Source organism: Callorhinus ursinus, unplaced genomic scaffold, assembly GCF_003265705.2.
Source record: "Callorhinus ursinus isolate GAN/ISIS: 27379988/994484 unplaced genomic scaffold, GSC_fseal_2.0 scaffold34, whole genome shotgun sequence".
Classification (NCBI taxonomy): domain Eukaryota; kingdom Metazoa; phylum Chordata; class Mammalia; order Carnivora; family Otariidae; genus Callorhinus; species Callorhinus ursinus.
In genome coordinates, this window is record NW_027397096.1 from 10149544 (window position 1) to 10172749 (window position 23206).

General features: G+C 46.4%; 1 protein-coding gene and 1 non-coding gene across 12 annotated transcripts in view; both read left to right on the forward strand.

Moving 5' to 3' along the window:
* ACACA (acetyl-CoA carboxylase alpha) overlaps positions 1 to 23206 on the forward strand; it is a 294702-nt gene that overhangs the window by 267750 nt on the left and 3746 nt on the right. For all 11 annotated transcript variants that reach the window (XM_073879472.1, XM_073879476.1, XM_073879473.1 and 8 more), the window contains 4 exons: positions 1571 to 1683; positions 14674 to 14828; positions 15507 to 15677; positions 22845 to 22981. In XM_073879472.1, coding sequence (XP_073735573.1) covers positions 1571 to 1683; positions 14674 to 14828; positions 15507 to 15677; positions 22845 to 22981 — 576 coding nt within the window. The remainder of the gene's footprint in view (positions 1 to 1570; positions 1684 to 14673; positions 14829 to 15506; positions 15678 to 22844; positions 22982 to 23206) is intronic.
* Positions 7643 to 7834, forward strand: LOC112808470 (U2 spliceosomal RNA). Its single transcript, XR_003204350.1, has one exon. It is a non-coding gene; the product is annotated as a U2 spliceosomal RNA (small nuclear RNA).

Sequence of the window (23206 nt, forward strand, 5' to 3'; positions counted from 1 at the left end):
CTGTTCGCTCTCCCTTTCTTAGACATGTGACAGAGGGAGCTCAAGGTGAGTTGGAGTGGAAGGACTAAATTCTTAGTCTGTGGAGTTCTAGGGTCTTCTTCACCCAGCTCTGCCACTGGCTGGCGAGGAACCTGGAGCAGTCTTACTCTCCCTGAGCTGCTGCTGCTTGTTTGTGGGACGAGCTGCTGGTCACTGAGGTCACTGAGCAGCCCCCGCATTCTCTGATTCCAAGCCGGAGCTGCTCACTCTGGCATTCTGGGAGGCTTGGAGAACACCGTGCTCACGGCGCCCAGAGAACCGTAAGAGAATGTCCCAGGCTTTTGTCGGGAGGTGGTCCTTGAAAATACTTGAGTAAAACAGACCACATGCAGCTTCCTTTCATAATCTGTTTTCAACCCTTTCCAAAATAGGTAAATTTCACATTGTGTTTCCTTGACATTGCCCATGCCAATTCCTGCCTCCGATCATTCTATTAGAGTAACTGTTTCTCTCTCTCTCTCTTTTTTTTTTAAAGATTTTATTTATTTATTTGATAGAGACACAGCGAGAGAGGGAACACAAGCAGGGGGAGTGGGAGAGAGAGAAGCAGGCTTCTGCTGAGCAGGGACCCTGAGATCATGACCTGAGCCGAAGGCAGACGCTTAATGACTGAGCCACCCAGGTGCCCCACCTGTTTCTCTCTTTCCCCAAGATTTTAGCCTCCTACTTCAACAGCTGCTTGGGAGAGCCCCATAGTTTTATTGCAAAATCAGTAGGCTAGCAGTCTGTACTGAGGGACTTATTATTTTTAAATCCAAATCTAGCCCCTGATCTGATAGCAGATCACAGACAATTCCTCTGCAGACTGTGGAACAAGACCACCTGGTTTCAGATGCAGCTCTGTCACTTGTTAGGCTTGGATAAGTCTCTTTAATGCCCTGGACCTTAGCTTCCTCATCGGCAAGATGGGGGATAATAGTTCCTTCCCTCATAGGGGATGCAGACTGGGTATAGGATTGCTATGAAGCTTTATATGTAAGCACTTAGAACAGTGCCATGTATACAGGAAGTATTAGCTGTAATTTTTTTTTTTTAATGTAAAACGTGGCTGCTGTTGTTTTTTAAGGTGTCCAGGGTGAAGTTCCTGGTACTAGAACATCATTAATATGCACAAGAAACTAGAAATAACCCTGAGACCTCCCCATAGTGGTAGGCAGAGTGTTTTCGGCCCTGCTTGGCCCGGCCTAGTGTGTGGGAGTCCCACCAGCGACTGACGGCTGTGTGCGGGACTGCTCGGTGTCGACCCCTCATTGCACCATTGTAGATGGTGGAATTTGTATTCCTCTTTTGAGATGGAAGTAGACTGGCCTGGTAATGAGAATTATTTTAATTGCTTTTTGCCTGCCCTTTCTCACACCCCACTTAGACACTTTCTGATCCCTATTTCCCTCCCTGGGGTTACTTCTGTGAGCCATGGGTGGCCAAAACCATAATGAAGCTATTTCCTGGTCTGCAAATTGTAACCGGCCTCATTCTGCTGTCTCCTTCCTTTAAAGTGCCTCTATTTCTGTTTTGTTTCTCTCTGATCCAGGGGATCAGTTCTGGAGCCAGAGGGGACAGTAGAAATCAAATTCCGCAGAAAGGATCTGGTGAAAACCATGCGTCGGGTGGATCCCGTCTACATTCGCTTGGCTGAGCGATTGGGTATGTCTGCTTGTCCTCCTGGCAAATCAATGAGCCATTCAGCTGATTTGTAATGAGTGCATTCATAGGCCAGGGGAGGAAGCACTGAAGCATTTGATCAAATTCATGATAATCTTTATTTACTATCCTCTATATGGTAAGAGCCCTGGTAGAATGAAATAGTGTGTGTAATAGGAGGGAAAGTGGGACCTTAAAAAAAGCAAAAGTCACCCAAGTTTTCTTCTGGTATTTTCTTATAATTCACAAAGCCCATCTTTCTGGCCTTGTGGGTGTCCTTGTAAAGAATGATTAGCTAGAAGTTGCTGTTGGGGGGGCAGGCTGATCAGGCAGAGAACATGCGAGGCTTCAATGTCCTGTTTCTGTCTGTGTCTTTGGACAAGCCCGCCTCATTTCTGAGGAATGTGAGAGTCAGTGTCACGGGACAGAGAGGCTGGAGACCTACCCAAGGTGGTGTTCTGGGGCCATGCTGAGCTAGAGAAACAGAGGTAAAGACTGTGCACTGTGTGCTTCCACACAGAGGCCGGGGCAGCAGTTGTCCAGCCCCGGGAACATTTGCGCATGATGCTTCCAGCCACTACTCTGTTGCTCATTTGTTTTTTGGAGCTTTTGGAATGCGCTGCAGTTTGCACATAGGACTGGACCCTGGGAGCCCTGTGTTGAGTCCAGAGACCGAATGAGTTTCAGATCCGTTTAAAACACATCTTTCTGCCCAGATCTCCCATCGAGCCCCCTTGCTATGTTGGCGAAGATAATTGCTTGAGGTTCTTTTATTTGTTGGTTTGTTTTCCTAAAGGAACACAGTGATTGTCTATAAAAGGTAGTGAAACTTCATGAATGGAAGGCATAAAAAAGGGAGATGCTAGTTCATTTATGTTTCAAATAGTAACTTAATTAATAAAATACCATTTGTGGACTCTTTATATGCTCACCATCTAGAGACACAAAACCTTGCGAGTGCTTGCCTGCACTCGAGAGACTGCGCATCCCGGCAGTTTGGAGCCCTGAGCCAAACACAGTGACTGGGGTTCTAATAAACCCTGTGTGCGTCCCATTGTTTGCCATCAGGTAACAACCGTCAATAACTCTAGCCCATCTCGGCTTGATCCTTTTATGGGAAGTGCACACATAGAACAAGAATTGGCAAAGCTGTTTCTAAAATCTATTGCCACCAAGAATTGTTGAGGTGGTATTTTTCTCTTTCTTCTCCAAACAGGATAATTACTTCTGACCAACACTATACACTTTAATTAAAGTAACTGCAGCTCAAGAGCAAGTTACTCACAACTGTATGGAGAGAGAGCTCTAAAAGCTTCAGCCACTGATAAGCATCTCACTTAGATGGCTCATAATTGCTCCCAGCATCAGGCAGTCGTCGCTGCTGTTTTTACCACTAATTCTGTACAAAGGCAGCAGTACCACAATTGCAGGACACAGTGAATTGCATAATTTTCTCTTTTTTTTTTTCCTTCATTTTTTCTTTTTTTTTTTTTTTTCTTTTTTGCTGGTTTTCTTTCTGGCCAATTTAAAATTTGTCAAAGTCGGTCTTCTTCTGGATCACTGCCCTTTGATATTTCGCGCACTCCATTTGCCACAAACAAGCCGCAGGGCCGCAGTTCATGCTGACTCTAGCAGAAGCAGAGAGAGCTCCATTTATCTTACACTGCCTGCTGAATTCCTACTCATTAACTGGGGGTTCACTGCCTCTTTTTAACCCCCCAATGGCTGTTATCATCCCTTCAAAGTAACTGGGTTGTAGGAAGAGGGATCCTCTCTGACATCTGTTTGCAGAACCACTGGATGGTGAGGGGTATGGGGGCTGAAGCTTCCTTCTCTTGAAGGAAAGTGGTATTGTTCCCACCTTCAGCCAGCACCTTTTAACTTTTGAAATACAGGAAGGGGAGAGGGAGGAGATTCCCAAGTGATGGCCGTTTAATCATTTGTTACAAATCATCTCATTATCAATTTCCTCTCCGCATTGAAGAAAACTATATTTATTTAACCTTGACCAAAATGGCACTAGAGAAAGAATCCCTAGTCTGCTAAATGGGAAGCAGGCTCTGGCCCAGGGCAGGTCGGGAACACGAGAGTGGATCTAGAATAAAAATAATCATGTATAAGTTTTGGTTAGGTTGCATGTAGGTAAATTGTTTTAACTCCCCGAGACATTAGCTTCTTCATCTAAAAGTGAGGATAATGCCCCCACCTAGCCACCGTGAAGATCAGGTGAATGTGCGTTTGCTTTGAATCTATGAAGCATTTTTCAAGCATGGGGATTGGCATCATTTCCTTTCCACATTAATCATTAGAAGCAGCAGACAGCCACATTTGGTATCTCTGTAGCATAGGTCTACTTTTGGAACAAGTGGGATAGGAAAAGAAAAACGAAAGAAATAGAAGAAGTGGTCTTGTCCCTCAGGCAATTGCAGTTTTTCAGGGAGATCATACATACCAGGTGTATTTTTGGGGTCACAAGCCAGTGGGGATGTAACAGGACATGCTATGAACTCAGCTCCTCTGGGGTTTGCTTTGGCTTTTGGTTCCTTTCTCAGTCAGTGCCTAGAATCAAAGACTGCCAAGATGCTTTTTCACAAAGTGGGTGAAAATGACCTCATTTTCCAGATTGAGAGATTAAGGCAAAAAGAAGACTTAAGTCATCCAAGACGCAAAATAATGGATGTCAGAGCCCAGAACGGAATTGCGGTTCCCTCTGTTGTACTTTTCTCAGGATTTCCCCAGATTTGACCTCAGCTGAATACTGAGCCTGCTCACAGTTAAACAGGGATTCTTTCCCTTTGTTATCTAAAGCCAATTTCACTGAGAAAAATCTGATTTAGGAGAAAGCCTGTAGGAATGGATGTTACCTTATGTTCCCAATGTCTTCCCAGATTGGCCCCTGCACTGGGGAGCATGCTGTCAGATCACTTAGACAAACCAATGCACAACTGATTGACTGTATTCAAAAACATTATTAGGATTTAGTCTCTAAGGATAATGAGTAGTATTTAATTTCTGAACAGCTAACTTCATCTCTTTCAGGTTTCTTATTTTTAAAATAAATGACCTTTTGTCATTTTGTATAGTTCGTTTGGGTAGAAGGTGAATTACTAGTTTGTAGTTCCGAGATTATCATAGAGCATGAAAACAACACATACATTGATTCCTGATAGAGGTAAAGAGAGAAAGAAATGTGATCTAAGCCCAAATACCATGGTCCTGCACTGCCAGATTCTCAGAACAGGCTTGGTAGAGTCTGTGCAGGACAGATAACATCCTACCAGACTGACTGCCTTAAGGAAATTGAATTCCTTCTCTGGAAATAGAGCCCCAGCCCTCCACGGCCTCTTCATGTCTCCCTGACATCCTTCTGCCTCCTCAGAGAGCCAGGAGCAGGGAGTGGCTGTGGGGTAGGATGGCCTTCCTAGCCTGGCCTCCTGACGCCAAGACCTGAGCTTTTTCTCCTGGATCCTTACCCTTGTCTTGTGCTCAGAGGGAGATGACAAATCAATTGAGAGAGAGTGAGAGCTGCCCAGTCCAAGTGTGAAGCAATCATAAATTCCCCTCTGTCCCTCTCCCTCAACACAAATAGTCTTTAGGCAAAGGAGCCACTTTGTGAAATGTTATCCTGCTCCAGACACACGTTTTGAACGTGGCCCTGTTCCCAGCCAGCCAGGCAGCCTGCCACGCGGCAACTCGGCTGTGCCCACATGGAGCCCGCCCTGAGAGGGACAGTCTGACACAGGCAGGGGCAGCTCTAGCTGAACACTGCGGCTGGCCCGCACCTGGCCCATCCACCCAGCACCCCCTCTGCCCAAGGCATCCTGGGTGTAGAAGGAGTATTGTGGCTTCAGGTGAGGATAAATGTGTCTGTAGACATCTGCGGGAATGCCTTCCTCCTGAGCCTTCTCTTTAGCAGCCAGATGACAGGAAAAGGACACTTCCTTGGGTTAAGGGCATTCGGGGGTTAAGCTGGTTTTTGGCAGAAGTGATCAAAGTATCTGAGCTGTGTGTGCTTTTTCCATCGCTTGTGTCCATCTTCAAGATGTTGTAAGCTGGAAAGAGCTAGAGTTGCTTGTTTGAGTCAGAAAGCAGCATCCTTGGCCAGAAAGTTGGAAGGGAAAGAAGTTCTGGTTCTGATGCATGGGAAGTTGCCTCTTGCCCTGTCACCTCTTGCACACACGCAGTGTCCTCACTTGGCACCATGGCCGTCCAAGCACTGGGCTTTGGGGGTAGGCAGGTGCCTTTTCCCTGAATTAGCAGCAGCTTAGCACCCATCTCATCACACTGATTCAGCAGTTCTTTGGTTTGATGCAATATGGTGCAATAGTGACAGCATTTTCTGGGAAGGACAAGGGGCTGTTTTGGTCTGTTCCATTCATCTGGTTGTATTTATAAAAGCACCTGGGCTTGCCTCATTCCAGGAAGCAGTGATTCACAGTTCTGTCAGAGGGAGAGACCTGGCTGGCATTTTGTTGGACTGAACCTAAGCTTCTGCCTGCCTGTGGGCTGTCATCAGAATATGTCTGAGAGATCCTGTGCCCCGCCTGGCCCCAGCTGACCCAGAGCCCCATCCCTTGACCCTCTAGACTGGGGTGCGAAGGGGCGGTGGGGGGAGCAACTAAGGAAAGGAAAATGATAAAGACTTTGAGACCTAACTGCCTCAAGAATTCAGAGAATTCTGTGTGGCTTTCTTACTCTTGTGTGGACTGTTTGTGTGGGGGCACAGGGCTGCAGGGGGAGTAACAGATTCTTTGATTCCTATTTGGAAATCTCTGGGTATACTGTATTGATTTTTAAAAATATGAACAGCGGAGCACTAACACAATTGCAAGGAACCTAGGGTTAAACATCCCTGAGAGGATTGCTATTAAAATCAATATGCAAATGCAGTTGTATATTTAGATAGTTGTGGCCCCCTTTGAAGAAAAGCAGATATATGAAAATGGGATTTTAAAAAAAACTAGATACATTGGGAGAAATTATTCCCATTACAAAAGGATTATTTGCTTTACCAAAGGATTCACTGCAGGGTTCCTTCTAAATAGCTCCCTTAAGGCATTTAAAACAGGATCTGATTTTCGCAGTTTTTCCAGAATGCTTTTATGTAAAGAAAGGCACACCTGTGATGGATACAGAAATCGTTTTGCAAGGGTTTTTTTTTTTTTTCTTCACTTCACCCTATCTTACTATCTTTACAGAGAAATTTCTTTCAACATCGAAAATGTGATTACACAGATCTTTTAAACAGCTACTTATGATTGTACTTCTGAATCTTAATAAGATTCCAGTCTTTTTTATGCTGATTTTTCAGTCTCAAGGTTGAGGTATGGGTGTGTGTTTTTGTATCTGAGATATTCTGGAGCTGAGTGAGGAGGTCTGGTCCTTTTCTTTAGCTTCATAAGTATTTAACCAATCAAAGCAAATTGCTTTCCTAGGAGAAGGAAGAAGGGCCCATAAAAGTTGAAATTGGGTTTAAATTTACATAGGCTTCTTAGTGTAACTAAAAAATAAAAAACACTTTAATATCACATTCTTTTATAAAACAGTTTCCCTCTTTGCCAGCTTAGGATTGTTGTTCCATAAGCGAGAAACTGAGCACAGAAAAGAGATTTCTGCAAGGTCACCTAGTACCTTTGGCTGAGTGGAGAATTTTCAGCCTACAGTCTGATTTTTATTCTAAGCTTTGAAGGTCTCACCCCTCCCCCCAAATCCTCCACCATAGGCTGTGATCTGCCTATCCACAGGGTGAGGCTCCCCTCCTCCAGTGTCATGGCTGGGTAAAAAACACCTCCTGCTACAGAAATCAGCTCTCTCCTTGGAAGCTTCTCTCCAGCTTTGACCCCATGGAGGAGAAATGTGGCTTTTCATTATGTCCTGGCCCCAGGAACACCTGACAGGCTGCTGCCCTGTGGACACTGGTGGGTCAATTTAACTTGTTTCATTTAAAGGGCATTGGCTCTATATCACTTCTTGGCCTTTTGGCTAAGATCAAGTATAGTATCTGTTCTTATCAGTTTAGTATCTGATACGTCCTCTATCTGAGGACAATATATTCAATGGATTTTTGGAATTAGGAGACGGAATAGGAGCTCGCTCCCATCCACTGCACTCATCGACCTGCTATTGCCATACTTCCAGGAACCGTGCACCCACTCTGGGGGAAATTTTAAAAATAAAAACTGAATTTAAAAAGAGCATGGGCTCTGAAGCCAGAGTATCTAAGCCCAGATCCCAGCTCCACGGTTTCCTAACTTTGCAGCCTTGGGCACGTTACTTCCCTTTTTTGTGAGTCGGTTTCCTCATCTGTAAGGTAGCCATCTTTGAGGGTGTTTGTAAGGATTAAAGGAGAGGAAAGGTACTTCAACATTACTAGCACATAGCGGCACCACAGTAATGTTAGCTCTCCTTATTTGATCAGACTAGAGTACTGCCCCTTCTGGATTCGGCTCTTTACATTAAAATATTTTTAACTCTAAGGTTGGATTTTTAGGAGTTCATGGGGACTTTTTATTTGGAGAAGGAAGAGGTGGGAGTAATCTACCTTTCTTCTCCCATTTCAGCCTGTTCCTAAAGTAGGATTCTAGAAAAAGAATGACTTTCCTCCCTGTAGCATATACTTAAACACCCTCACACACGCACACAACGACTTGCTTTCCTAAAAACCCTGAGGCCCTGCAATCTGGCTAGAAAAGAAAGAAAACCATTCCAAGATATTTAATTGTACAGGGAGCTTACAGGATTGATCGAGGGCTTAGCTTTTTACAATAGTCCAGTGAATAAGAAATGCTCCTGACAAACGATCAATGATAGGATAATCACTCTTTATCCCCTCCTCATTCTTACCTTCTTTCTTTCAGGAGAACAGGGTTCAGAAGTCAAAAATCTTTATAGACGCCGCTTTTAAATTAAGCAGAAAATAGACATTGACATATTTGTTAATCTCCCCTAAATCATTACCAGGGCTGGCTGCTTTGCTGTACAAGGAGAGAGGGGCCTCGGTGTGCTACACAAGGGTCTAACTAGCTTAAGAGCAGCCTTTTATTTTTAGAAAATAAAATTTAGCAAACCTCTTCTCCCCCCGCTTCAAGCACACAAGTCCTTGACTGTCTCGTGTACATTTTAAAATACACACATCCTCTACTCCTGTCAGTTGCTCGCTTTGATGCTTTTCTGAGGTAGGTCTTGAACTGCGATCAGAAGTATTAAGGAAGGAACCAAACAAGGCAACCTTTGGGGGAATGTTCTGTGATCTTCCTAGTCTCAGGAGGGCCAGAGCATTGCAGGTGTTCATTCTGTTACTCTTGTAAAGCTCGGGAATAGCTTGACTGGGTAGACAAGACCTTTGTCAGCGCAGGAGCCAGCCTTCCCTGTCCCTCCAGTTTGGTAAAGCCAGCACCTTGTCTCCAGGATGCTGCACCCCTAAGCCCAGAAGCCCTCCCTCTCCGCACCCAGTGCTGAGCTGTGCCCTTACCTCCTTTCCTAACACGATGAACTGAACTCTCCTACTGATCTGCCCTTCTGTGGCCACTGCCAGGATCCCTGCTTGGCTCCTGTTGGTGCCATTTCATGTGGAAGAACACAAGCTTTGGAGATAGCCAGACCCAAGTGTAAATCCTGACTGCTACTTAAGAGCTGGATGCCATTGGGCAAGTAACTTTACATTTCAGAGCCGTGGTTTTTCTCATTTGTAAAATAGGTGCCCTGTCTATAAGGTTGGGTTATTATCAGGATCAGAGATGATGTACGTGAAGCAACTTGGAAAGCACTCAGTGACATTGAGGTCTGCAGCTTGGCAGCAGTGTTAACAGGTGACCCGACCTAGGTCTGAATTATGCATGGTGACTTACGTACGAGCCATGTGATCCTGAAAGCATCGAGTGTGGTGCCTGGCACATAGTCAGTGCTCAGTAAACGGTATGTGTTCTGCACGGTGCAGGTGTACACATACATGTACACGTACAGATATGCACGTATGCAAGCACAGTGTTGGTTGTTTGCCTAGAGGGAGAATGTTCTAAAGGTCTGAACTTCCTATTCATCCATATCCTTGCTCCTGCCATCCCTTGCCCCTGGCAGGGCTGTGATTTTACCTGCTGTTGTATTAGTTCTTGATCTCACACTAACACAAGGAGCGACCCTTAAATCTTAGGCCTGCCCAGCAGGTTTCAGGGACTCTGGGGTTGGAGCATGAGTTGGGGGGAGTGGATGCTCAGGGTGCTCAGGACTGTGACTGCTTGCCAACCAGTGCAGAAGTGTTGTAAGACTAAAGTCCCACTGTACAACTAGTCTTTGGCCTGAACATCACTGCACCTGAATGTGTCTCTGGACTAGCCTATTTCTACAACACAAGAGCAAACAATGTGCTCTCCCAAGCTCAGACTTAACCGTTTGATTAAGGAGTAAAACATACAGTCAGGTGACTCACAGAGGATACCAAGCACTCTGCCCTTAGTGAGAAATGGCATAATTTCTAAGTCATGGGCAGCCTTAGACTGAAGAGTGGAAAACAAGGAGGGTAGGGGGGCAAGTGATGTAGAGAGAAGGCCCAGTGCCTCCCAGGTCCCATGTCACAGAAGCCATCTACATGAACTTTTAAACACTCCCCAACAGCATCAAGGGGACAAGTTCTTGGATCACTGTAATGAACGAGTCTGAAGTCACTGCTTTCTTGTATGATGGGGAGATGGCTCCTGACTCACAGAGTGAAGGAAACATTTCTGTTTCACCCTGGCAATCAAGGAACCAACCAGGTCTGGGCTGGTATAAAAACTTCACTTTGGGTGTTCTGAAACAGTGCAAACAAATGACACCATCAACATGAAGGTGGGTGAGTGGAAGGTAAAGAAAGGTGAAGGAGGAATATTTAGTGAGTAATGCTATGGGCCACACTCTGTCTTAGGGACGTGGGATATAAAGAAACGATTCAACAAACATGGCTGATTCAGGAGATAATCTCATAAACAGATGTAATGTGGTAAATATGATCAGTGTTTACAGAAACATTAGGACAGGGGCGCCTGGGTGGCTCAGTTGACAAGCGTCTGCCTTAGGCTCAGGTCATGGTCTCAGGGTCCTGGGATTGAGCCCCACTCAGCGGGGAGTCTTTTTGTCCCTCTGCCTCTGCCCCTCCCCGTGCTGTCTCTTCTCTCAGATAAATAAATAAAATCTTTTAAAATATTAGGACAAAGTTTAAAAAAAAAATCTTAGGCATGCCTAGGAAACCGTGTCTGATCTACAGAGCAGGAATTATTGGGGATGTTGTCTTGGTCTCAGTTATGGGATGGGACTAAGACGGAACTTCAGCTCTATCAGCCAGGAGCCTGCCATCATCATTTAGCCTTTTCTGAAATGAACGAGATTCTGCTACTGAAGCACTTCCTTGTCTTCTGCCCCAAGTAAGCAAGAAGAGACAAGATAACATAGTGTCCCAAATCCCTGGGGGCCACGCTGCTGTATCTGAGACCTGGCTCTGCCCCTTGCTAGTTTTGTAACCTTGGTGCGTGACATAAATTCTCAGTGCCTCAGTCTGCTCACCTGTAAGATGAGGATAGTAAGAATACCAGCTTTAAGGTTGTTGTAAGGATTAAGTGAGTTAGTAGATACAAAGCACTTAGAATAGTGCCCCGTACCCTGCAAATACTAACTTTGACCTCTGATTTTAAGCATCAGGGAGCCAGGAAAAACATTTTTTTTTTTAGCTTATTTTTTAATTTTCACCCATTTGATATAATTTCACCAAACAAGTTACTAGAAGAGTACAAAGGACTTCTGATGCCTTTTTCTTAGATTTACCTGTTGGTAACATCTTGTCCCATTTGTTTTATCGTTTCCACATGCTCATGTACATGTGCTCACTTATGCACTCTCTCCACACACACACACACACACACACACAGTTTCTGTGAACCATCTGACGGTCATTTGTAGACATCATGCTCCTTTATCCATAGATGTTTAGTGGGTGTTTCTAAGAACACAGACCTTCTCTTATATAACCCAAGACACTTATCTACATCAGGAACTATAACACTGATACAACACTACTCTCTGATTCATGATTCATATCAAGATTTTACCAGTTGTCAAGCGCCTGGGTGGCTCAGATGGTTAAACGTCTGCCTTCGGCTCAGGTCATGATCCCAGGGTCCGGGGATCGAGTCTCGCGTCGGGCTCCCTGCTCCTTGGGAGCCTGCTTCTCCCTCTACCTCTCTCTCTCTCTGTCTTTCATGAATAAATAAATAAAATCTTTAAAAAAAAAAAAGATTTTACCAAGTTGTCCCAATAATGTCCTTTCTATACTTTTTTCTTTTTTTGTGGTTCAGATCTGAGATCTAACCCTAGACCACCCACTTCAGCCTGTTTTCAGTTATTTAGCCTGTCATCATCTTGACTTTTTTTTTTTTAAATACAGACCACCTTTTTTGGGGGGGGTAAGATTTTCTTTTTTTAAGGTCTTATTTATTTATTTGACAGTGAAAGACAGAGAGAGCACAAGCAGGGGGAGCAGCAGGGAGAGCGAGAAGCAGACTCTCTGCTGAGCAGGGAGCCCGATGTGGGCCTCGATCCCAGGACCCTGGGATCCTGACTTGAGCTGAAGGCAGATGCTTAACCAACTGAGCCACCCAGTTGGTTGTGGTAATCTCCACACCCAACATGGGGCTTGAACTCACGACCCTGAGATCACGAGTCACATGCTCCACCGACCAAGCCAGCCAGGCACCACAGGCCCCTTTTTTGTAGCATGTTTCTCAATCTGGGTTTGGTTTATATTTCCCCATGGTTAAATTCAGGTAACACATTTTTGGCAAGAATATTGCAGAAGTGTTATTTATGATCAGGACATCATATCAGGAGACATATGTCAGTTTTTCCTATTCTTGATGATGGTAATTGTGATTACTTAAGGTTTTGTTGGCTAAGTAATTTGTGAGGAGATACTTTGAGACAATGTAAGTATTCTGTTCCTCATCAAACTCTCACCCACTAGTTTTAGTATCCATTGATAATTCTTGGCAGAATCAGTTGATGTGACAGTGGTAAAATGGTGGTTTTCTAATTCCATCATTCCTTCTACATATATTAATTATTATTCTGCTGGAGGGGAGAACTTTCCCTTCCCTCTTTCCCCATTTATTTATATTAGGATGGACTCACAGGTTATTTCATTCCATAAATATTCTGGTAATTAATATCCTATTTTTGATAAATTTGATGCTCAGACTGTCCCAGATTTGGCCAGTGGCAACACATTCAACCCAGCTCCTGTGTCCTTTTAACACGTCCCAATCACTTGAGTGTGGTCTTGCTTTTTATGACTGTATGTTCCAGGCTCATCTTCTGTTTTTCCTGCCCCAGCCCTGGAATCATCAACTGTTTCTCCAAGGAATCTGGGTTCCTCTTACTAGAGAAGGAAAAATGTTTGCCTCCCTGTCTAGGGTGTTACAACTGAGATAGTCTCACCTCAGAAGAAATCAGTTGGCTCTCTTCCCATCGATTCTTTAGGCAGAGCCGCCCCAGAATTGGATGGGCCTTCATCTCATCCCATAGCGCTGCTCTGCCTGGCATGTAAAGAAGGCTGCTGAGTGTTAGGGCCCCAGTGTGATAGGTCAACGATTGCCCTCTGTGTGAGCGCCCAAGAGGAGATAGCCGGCAGCTCTCTTCCTCGTGGTTTTCAAGTAGTGATGGGCTTAAAAAAAAGGAAGTGTAGGTGGGCATCTGAAAAACCTCATAAAAATGAAACTGGGTCCTGTGGCTACATCCTTGTTCTATTAACATGTGTTTATCTATAATACTTATGGCTCACTCAGCAGCCCAAGGCTGTTTATGGCATATGATTCATAGTGGCATAAAAAGCAAGGCCTGTTTCCAGACAGACATGCCTGAAATAGACCTTTCTCTTCTGCAACCCATCACCTGTGGTCGTGTATTTATTTGTCAGCTTTGGTGACAAAGCACTTCAGGTTGTCCCCAACACCAGGGGCTGTCGCCTATTGCTCCTTCAGCTAGACTTACTCCTCTTTACTAGGCAGGCAGCTAAATTTTCAGTATTGATTACAAGTCCCCGCTGAGAGTAATTAGGAAGAAAAGCATAACATAGCAGCACCTCTACTCTACTGGGACGCCACTGATTGAAGGCAGGGATTGGGGGGGGGTTGGGGGAGGGGGCTCCTCCCTGTTACAAGGAATGCCAGATTCCTTACAGGAATCTGTTGAGTGAGGGTACTGTGTGCTTAGAAGCTTAGTGATCTAAATGGGATTTGTAGGCTGCCTTTCCCTTTTCCCTTCTTCCTTCACTTTTAGCCCAAGAACTAGAATGTCTTTCTCTCTCTCTGAAGGGGTTGGCTCTGGCAGTAGCAGCCCAGCTGTAGACTAGGAAGCTGGCTAATCTAACCTGTTGAGCTGGCAGAAGACACCCTGATCTGGCTCTAATTAGAGTACATTCTACTGGTTTCAGGTTAAGAGTTTTCAGACCTGAGATTAGAAGCTGTGGAGTAACAGCAGCTTGCAACTTTAGGAGTCCTTGGGCAGGTGACTTGTGTGGACATGGGAGAAGGGGCTGCTGGTCTGGGCCTGGAGGTGTAGTGACTGCTCCCCACCCTGCCCCGCATGCACAGTAGTCAGGCCCAGGCCTGGTGTCTTGCCTGGGAAGGAGGGGCCTGGCTGTGACTCAGACGGTGAGAGACACAGGCCCCCAGGCGGTTGTGTGCACCTGCTCAGAGAAGGACTTGGGGAGGGGCCTCCCATGGCTGCTTCTACAGTTGTGACCTCCACAGGGAAAGGAGGACATGTGGGCTCCCCATGGTAAGATAAGGAGCAGTCTGGCATCTCACAGAGTTCTGTTACTCAGCAAAGAGGTGGTGAAGACAGTGGAGAGCCAGGCCACGGGCGCGCGCGGGGGAGGGTGTTTTTGAGCTTCCCATGACTATGGCTGCTTCTGTGCAGAGAGATTCCCAGTTGCCGCAGAGTGTGACGGGCAGGTTTACTTAATTGCAGGCACCCCAGAGCTAAGCCCAGCTGAGCGGAAGGAGCTGGAGAACAAGTTGAAGGAGCGGGAGGAATTCCTAATTCCCATTTACCATCAGGTAGCTGTGCAGTTTGCTGACTTGCACGACACACCAGGCCGGATGCAGGAGAAGGGTGTCATTAACGTAAGTACAGCGGTTGCCACTTCCCCTGACTTGTCAGAGCCGAGCAAGCGAGTGAGCGTATGTCTCGTGCACATAGGCTCATCAGCAGGAAGCTGTTAGGTTTGGACTGAGACAGCTTGTGCAGATCAAACCATTTTCAATTTTTTTGGAGAGACTTTTCCCTTTTTTGTGTATCCGTTGTCAGCCCAAAACGATTTCTGGTTTACATGGCCATGGACCCCTCAGAAGGCAAGCTCCATTTTACTGATGGGAAACTTGAGTCTCACATGCCTTCTCTGAGAAGAGCTGCGCGGGTGGTCCTCAGGCTGTGGATTCAGTGTCAGGGTTCCAGCAGCAACCAATTCACATTTGCCCTGCGTGCAAGTTGTTTGAGCCATTCTGCTCCAAACCAGTTCCGCACTGTCTCATTACCTGGAGATTCACAGCCGCCCCGCCAGAACATCCCAGCTGCGGGTGGGGCTCGCATTGACGGGGCCATGGCCGGGCGCAGTGCCCTGGGCCAGGGGCTGTAGCTGTCACATAGGGAGACAGCGGCAGGTGCTCAAGCCCCGGCCAGCTGTTAAGTCTCTGAGGGGCCTGCTAGAGGATGGGTTTTTGTGCCAGTGGAGCTCCCTCTGGACTGGGCACCGCGCAGGGCTTGGGGCTGCAGTGGCTGAGCGTGTTCCTCTGTGTACATAGGACATCCTGGACTGGAGGACAGCCCGCACTTTCTTCTACTGGAGGCTGCGGCGTCTCCTGCTGGAGGACCTGGTCAAAAAGAAAATCCACAACGCCAACCCAGAGCTGACTGATGGCCAGATCCAGGCCATGCTACGGCGCTGGTTTGTAGAAGTGGAAGGGACCGTGAAGGTAGGTGGATGCCCTCAGAGGAGCCTTCGTGTTCTGCTCCTTACCCCCACCTGAGGATCCCCAGGCCTCTCAAGGCAGAAGCGGAAGGGAAGCCCACAGGCCTCAGCCCTGTCTCCTCCCCATACAGAGACATGTCATGATAGCTTGTTAGAAGAGATCCTAGGACATTTTTTGCTGCTCATTCTGTCCTTCAGCAAACCTTTTTGAAGACTTACTATGTACCAGACACTGCATTAGGCCCCGAAAGTGAAAGAGGCAAATGCTCTTCCTATCCACACCAAGCCCACCATCTCGAGGGAGAGATGGATTGGCCAAGAGGTCATGTACAACAGTGTGGCCGATATCAAACATAGCACACCCAGGACATCATGGAGCACAGAGAAGGGCATCTGAGCCACTCTGTGGGAAGGAGGAGGAGAGTTGAGGACTTCTATAAGTGGTGTCTCAGCAGACCTGAAAACAAAGTAGGAATGAACCAGCAGAAAAGGTTGGGATGGGGATGAGGAGTAGGGGAAGGTAGGAGGAATGTTCCAGGAAGAAGGAATGGCATGTTTTAAGGCCTGATAGCAAGAGTATCATGCATCCAAAGCACTGCAGATATTTCAAGATGGCAAGAGATCCCAAGAGATTGGGATTGTGTGGGTCCGTGGAAGGTGTGCTGAGGGTTTGGACTGCAGTCTTTGGGGAGCCACTGAGGTATTTAAAGCAGCAGAGTGACGTGCTCTGATTTGTGTTTCAGGAAGACCACTCAGGAGGCTGGGTAGGGGTGGAACTTCAAGGGTCAGGAGCAAGAAGCCTAATCAGAGGTAATGGTTACGTAGGCAGGAGGTACTGGGGCTTCACCTGAAGAGCTTTTGGTTTCAGATCTGAGCTGGGAAATGTCCCCCTGCCTGCAGGGAACCATGAATCCTGCATCTTCTTGGGATGATCTCATGGAGAGGACACAGGGCTTGGACCAGTGCCCCCGCTGAGATGGTGTCCCTGGTGCTCTGGCCGCAGGGCTGGGCCTGAGCCCAGGTTGACGAGCCACCAGCGTTTGCCCCTGGAATTGTGGGCTGCACAAGACAGTCCATGAGAGGATGGGAAGAAAGAGTTCGAACTTTTATTTCTCTATTTACTTCACTAAGAAAAAGAAATTGACCTTTATTGGTAGTTATTATATGGGTTAAAAGTAAATCATATATGTCATATATCCATTTTATCAGAATACCGATAGTATATGCTGAAACTGTCTTTTCCTGATAGCTGTTTTGATCGAATATTTGGTGCCTCCTGAGTTAGCATGCTGAAGGAGGGCAGGCCCTTGAGCCTCTTCCTGCAAAGTGTTTCTTGACGTCTCTGTTGACTGTTCTCAGGAAGGAACTCCCAGGATTTGCCATCATTGTTAAAGCCAGTGAATCTGGGTGCTTCTAAGATTCACCTCTGTGTTAAGCCTACCCATTTCTTTACGACTGAAAAGCTTCTTTAGATAAATATTTCAGATGTGCAGCGGGCGAGCGCAGCCTTTTGCGACATCTGGTTCAGGTTAAGGTCAGTCTGTGGCATCATAATTGAGTGAGACAATTTTGTCAGTGGCTACTGGCAGCTTCTAGTGGAAGTTGGCATTGAAAGTCACGCAAGTGTAAAATAAGAGGTTGTTTTCCAGTTAAGAGTGGCCAGCTAGGTAAATGGAGGGAGAGAGGGGGAGAGAGAGAGAGAGAGAGCGAGAGCGCACGCGCGTGTGTGTGGCGCCAGGAGCGGCCCGCACCGCCTTCCTACCACGTTAGTCAGTAATGGACGTGCATGGCCTCAGTAAGCACAAGGATGAGGAGAAGGAATAGCTTCCCTCCGAGCATGAAGTGAGTGGATAGGCCCTTCAGTTGATCCTTAGCATCTTGTAGCCAGGGGACGGTGCGTCTGGAGCAGCAGGTCCTTGCTGTCTCGTAGAGCTGGAGGGAACAGTGGGTTGTCTGTACATAGACCCCAGCTGGAAATCGAGTGCAGGAGACAATTCCAGCCCCATAGGGCAGGAGGCACTGGGAGCCAACTACCTAGGCACTTAGGCTATTCCTTCCCTCCATCCATCTACAAAAGACCGCATTCTCTTGAGCTCTTTAGTCTAGGAGGACAGCTGAGGAGAGAAAGGAAGGGCAGGGATGCTAGGATGTGGCTTTGAAACCTCCTTCCATATTCTGCAGGCTCAGCAGGACTAGTTGAGTGGGCGGGGTGGCTGATAAAATCTGTAGCGCCCTTGAGAGAAGAACGTGTTGCACGGTTCAGAAGCAGTCTGTGCTGCCTCTAAGGGGCTGGCATAGAATTGGCTCTGTATTGGGGACTGGCTTGAAACCTTAAAAATGTCACCCTTCCACCTCCCCTGGTTCTTCAAACAGTGATAGATATTGTGCCACTGGGTCTCAAGTGCAAACACCAGCCAAGTCTAGACCTTGGCTTTGCACCAGGAAGTGACCCTCTGATCCTCTGTGGTTACTGGCAGGGAACGGCATTTACTGATAGGCATCTCTGAGCCATGCTGTGTGTTCTTTTGTCCCAGAGAATTTTTTTTTTTTAATCTCCACCCTGAAGAAAGAGATTGAGGGGCAGAAAATTTGAAGACACTGCGATGTTATGTGACTTATAGCAGGGCAATTCTTTTGTTTCACATAGAGGAATCTGTTCCCGGGAGTCACGGGACTCTGTGGGAACACACTGGAACAGTCCTGCTGTGGGAAATAGTAAGGTTTATGATTCAGGGCTTCGCTGCAGAGAGAAGCAAAGCATCACTGCAGCTCCCTGAAAACAGTACCAAGAATTTCGGTTTAAATTGGGTCATAGAAATACAGTGCATGTCTCTTGTGCGGGTAGGTTCTCTGTCTCGATTCTTAGACCCACAGTCTGAGGTATGTGGAATTTCAAAGACTGATTTTTCCCCCCAAGCCCCAGTAGTAGAAACTGAGATGGGAACTGTGTGGGGCCATGAGCAGAACGTGGTTTTCGGAATCTCACGAACATGGCGCATCCCAGCCCTCCCGGCTTGGACATGGTATTTATTTAAGCCTCTGTCCCTTCCTGTGTAAAATAGAGAAGATGTTTCTTTCACGGGGTTCAGTGAGTTTTAAATAACATGATAAAGAAGGTATGAAGCACAGTGCCTGGCACTCAGTAGACACTCAAGAGATGCCCGTTTGCCCCTCCTCTCTCAGCTCAGCACACGTCAGAGGGTAAACTAAGAGCAACAGACGTGTGACTTCATGATCGTGGCAGGAGTCATGAGCACAGTCTATCTGCAGTGTGTGTGCTTTGATGTGGCTTGCTCTAACTTACCCATAATCTAGGGTGCCAAAATTCATTCTTATGATCCAGATCATTCACCATCCATTCACTTGTACTCTGGATTTCCAAACGAGTTGGTCAGTCAGCGGAGGCCCCTGTGAGGATGACAGAGGAAAAAGCACCAATGATAGGGTTATATGATTTCCCCTGTCCCCAAAGCCCAGCCTCAAGCTACCCCTGGATGAGTCTCATGCACCAAACTTTTGATTTCAGGCCAGGGAAGGAGGAGGGAAGGCAGAACCTAGAAAACATGTTTTTGGCCCTGGATGGGGCTGAGACTGGAGTAGCTCTGAGGAGACGGGGTCCCCAGGCCACCCCAGCCCACATGGCTGTTTGCTACTTTACTCCAAAGCCTCAGAAAAAAATCACATTGCCGGAGGTGTCTCCAGATAGCTCCCAAGATGTGTTATTTACAGGGCATGGTAATCAGGACTCACATCCATCAGACAGTGCCCTGGTCATTCTCTGGTCCTCCTGTACATTGAATAAGGAGGACTTAACACCTATCCAATACTTAGAAAGGAAACTTTCTAAACAGGTCATTTAGATTTTGTGCGATAGACTAATTACTACATACAATTAGACTGTGTAGTGCCTGAGATACTTATCCACTGATGCATAGAAAGATAAAGCATCCACTGAACATTCATTGTAAGGCCTAGCGTTGTGATGTTTAATTATCAATACTTTATTAGTATTAAAATGTTCTGATTGGGATGAGTGTGAGGCAGGTGACTTACGAGCCCAGGCCTGTCATGAGAGTAACAGTCCAGCATTTCACGCTTGCTTTTAAAATCCACACTGGAACACTGGGTATAATCAGCCACGTTTTCATAATTTTAAGGAGGGAAATAATAAGGGCTTTCTTTCTGGGAATAGGGTTGGCCTGTCCTTCTGGATGGCTGGAATGATGAGTCTTAACATCTTTGTTCTAGGAGGGCAGACAAGGAACCGTAGCCTCTCTAACTCCGTGGAAGGGAGCCTTGCTCTTTCCCGGTGATCTCAGGCCACAGCAGTACCTTAAACCTTCCCAGGCCTGTTAACAAAACCCTGTGGCCCTGTGGGTGCTTATGTTTGTTTATTTTTTTGTGTGTGTTTGTTTATTCTTGCTACAAATGCTATTGACTAGGATTTGCGACCCCTTCGCCTTGGTATATTCTGCCGTGATGGAAACTTTACTGAGGTTTGGCTTGGTGGTTGTCATCCAGTTGTTCTATTTTGAGGGAACAGCAAGTCTTTCATATATGGGGCCGTTTTTGAGAGCAGCAACTCCAAAACTTGGAATGTATTGCCTTAATCCTGTCTAGGAACTTTTTAAATGTTTAATTTAAACACCTAGCATATTCTGTGGCTGCAGGAGGGGAAGGCAGAAGAGTTTTCTCTAGAGGGTAGCTGGCTTTCCAGCATAGTGTCTAAGCATCGTTAGAAGCAGGCATCTCGTTAGCTAATACATTACACCAATCAAGGAGAGTTATCTTAAGCCACAATTAATCTGCTCCCTGGCATATGTTGATAGGAAAGCATCATGCTGTTTCTTAATTAAAAGCAAACGGATTAAAAATGATTAATAAGAGTATTAAATATTCTAAACTAAAGGCTTTGGGATTCTTGGGTAAATCTAGTTGTTGTTTTTTTTTTTTTTCCCATTCTGAAACCCAAGAAGCATTCACTGTTTTGTTTTTTCCAACCCCCAAAATCTGCATAAGTAAAGGCATGTGCATAAGTCCTCAAGCCATGGAGAAGTCTAAATTACCAATGATAGAGATGGACATGTCCGAGTTCGGTGGCAGCGGATAAGAGTCCCGGTGTATCCAGTCCCTATGTGTGGGGTGCACAGGGCTGGGATGCCAGAGAGAGCACTGCATCGTGGGGAAAACACCACCACCCACCCACTTTGTCAGGAGAGATTGACGTAGCACCTCCTTGCCTTCAGAACAAGACACTTCCCTGCCCTTTGCCCCAGAGATGGCAGCAGAGTCCTGACCAAGGCTCAGGCTGACACAGGCTTGGCCATCCCACCCTGACAAGGAGAGCTGATCTTTGTAGCTGCTATTCCAAACAGAGCAGGCACGTTGGGGGCCAGAAAGAGAACTGCATAAAAGAACTAGGAAGGGTGCTGGCGCCTGGGTGGCTCAGATGGTTAGGCATCTGCCTTCAGCTCAGGTCATGATCCCAGAGTCCTGGGATCAAGTCCTGCATCAGGCTCCCTGGTCCTTGGGAGCCTGCTTCTCCCTCTGCCTCTCTCTCTGTCTCTCATGAATAAATAAATAAAAATCTTTAAAAAAAAAAAAAAAAAACTAGGAAGGGTGCACTGCTGACCCTTAATCCTGGGCTCCTTAATCCTTCAACTCTGGAGGACACCTTAAGAATTTTTAGAAATGTGGAAGTCGGTCACATGACGTAATAAATAAGCAGTCATAGCTAACCCACCAGCGAAGTTAGAGATGAGGAAGTGAGAGTCTGCGAGAAACCATTCTTTTTGAAGGCGTGAAATAGAAAGTTAGAAAACCACACCACACCGCACTCGGTTTCTAACTGCGTGCTGCCCTTGAAGGGTGGGAAGAAGACACTCCCTCTGTGCCTCGTGGGTCCTGGAGTGACACCCGTGCTCCGGTGCCTCGCTTGTATACAGGTTTCCTGAGCCACATCTCAAGCCTCAAAGCCTCCGAGAGTCCCTAATGCACCCACCTATTAAATTATAGCGCCAAACTCATTGTCATTCTGACTTTGACTTCGTTAGTGATAACAGAGAAGGATAGCGCACCTTTAAATGACGAGCTTTGTGTTTAATTACCCAAACAAAATGACATAAATATGAATGAGCCCTAATGGTGGTACTTGGTTTTCCGGAAACCATTAACAAAACGATTCCTAAATGATTTGTAAAGAAAATGAGAGGAGAAGAGAGCAAGGAGAAGGCTATTAGGTTTCTAACACACTCCTGAATTATTATGTAGTCAACTACCTAGGAAATACTCAGCTAAATGATCTCGAAAAAAAGGCACAAGGTGGTTTGTTGAGACTTTCAGGGTTACAGACGCCTTGCCCCTGTGGCATATTCTCATAGAAAGTAAAATGGGGGGTAGCTTTCTGACCTAGTGGCTCTCCCCTAGCAGCAAGACTCCCCCTCCATGCCTCGTTGAAAGAGCCTTCCACAACCAGGCAACTCATCTGCCAGCTTAAGAATTGTGGCTCACCTCCTCAGAAAAGACACATTTCAACTTTTTTTTTTAAGATTTTATTTATTTAGAGTGCACATGCAACCGGGGGTCGTGGGGGAGGGGGAGAGAGAATCTCATGCAGGCTCTGCGCTGAGCATGGAGCTGGACACCACGCTCGATCTCACGACCCTGAGATCATGACCTGAGCAGAAATCAAGAGTTGGATGCTCAACCGACTGACGTGGACTTTTATTTTTTAAATAAACTCTACACCGACGTGGGTCTTGGACTCACAACCACGAGATCAAGAGTCACATGCTCTACTGTCTGAGGTGCCCCTCAATCAGCACTTGACTAAACAATTTGGGCTTTTAACTGTTTCCGTCAAGACCAGCAGCTGATTACATTCTCTCAGGCTTTGTGGACTAGGTAGAGCCCTAGAATCATAGGACTTGCGTCAGTGTGAGCACTGAGGCCTCCAGGGGCCCAAGAGGCATCTTGTCCCAAGAGAAGGAAAGAATGAGGACAGCCCCTGTCCTGAGGCTTCTGTCCACCCCAATGCCAACAGTAGCGGAGAATCGTGAACAGCTCTCTTACAGTGAGCAAGCTATTGGAATGAACTTTACAGATCATGAACTATCAGGGTGTCCAACCTGGCCTGGCCCCTGGTGTTTGACCGAGAGTTGTCTGTCTGCAGGCCTACGTTTGGGACAATAACAAGGATCTGGTGGAGTGGCTGGAGAAACAGCTGACCGAGGAAGATGGCGTTCGCTCAGTAATCGAGGAAAACATCAAATATATCAGCAGAGACTATGTTCTCAAGCAGATCCGCAGGTGAGACCCTCAGTGGGGGATTTCTGTAGGAGAAATTGGGCTTGCTTCCTTGGAAGGAGCAAAGATTTAAGAACAAATCATGAGGTGGTGCCTTACAATCTTTGTGGGGTTTTTTTCTGTTTGAGACCACTGTAGTGGACCCTCCGATAAAGATAGAGCCCTGAAACACAACTCTTTCTCAGCTCCTGGTCCCTAGGGCACTTCGTAATCTCCGCTAGATGAAGA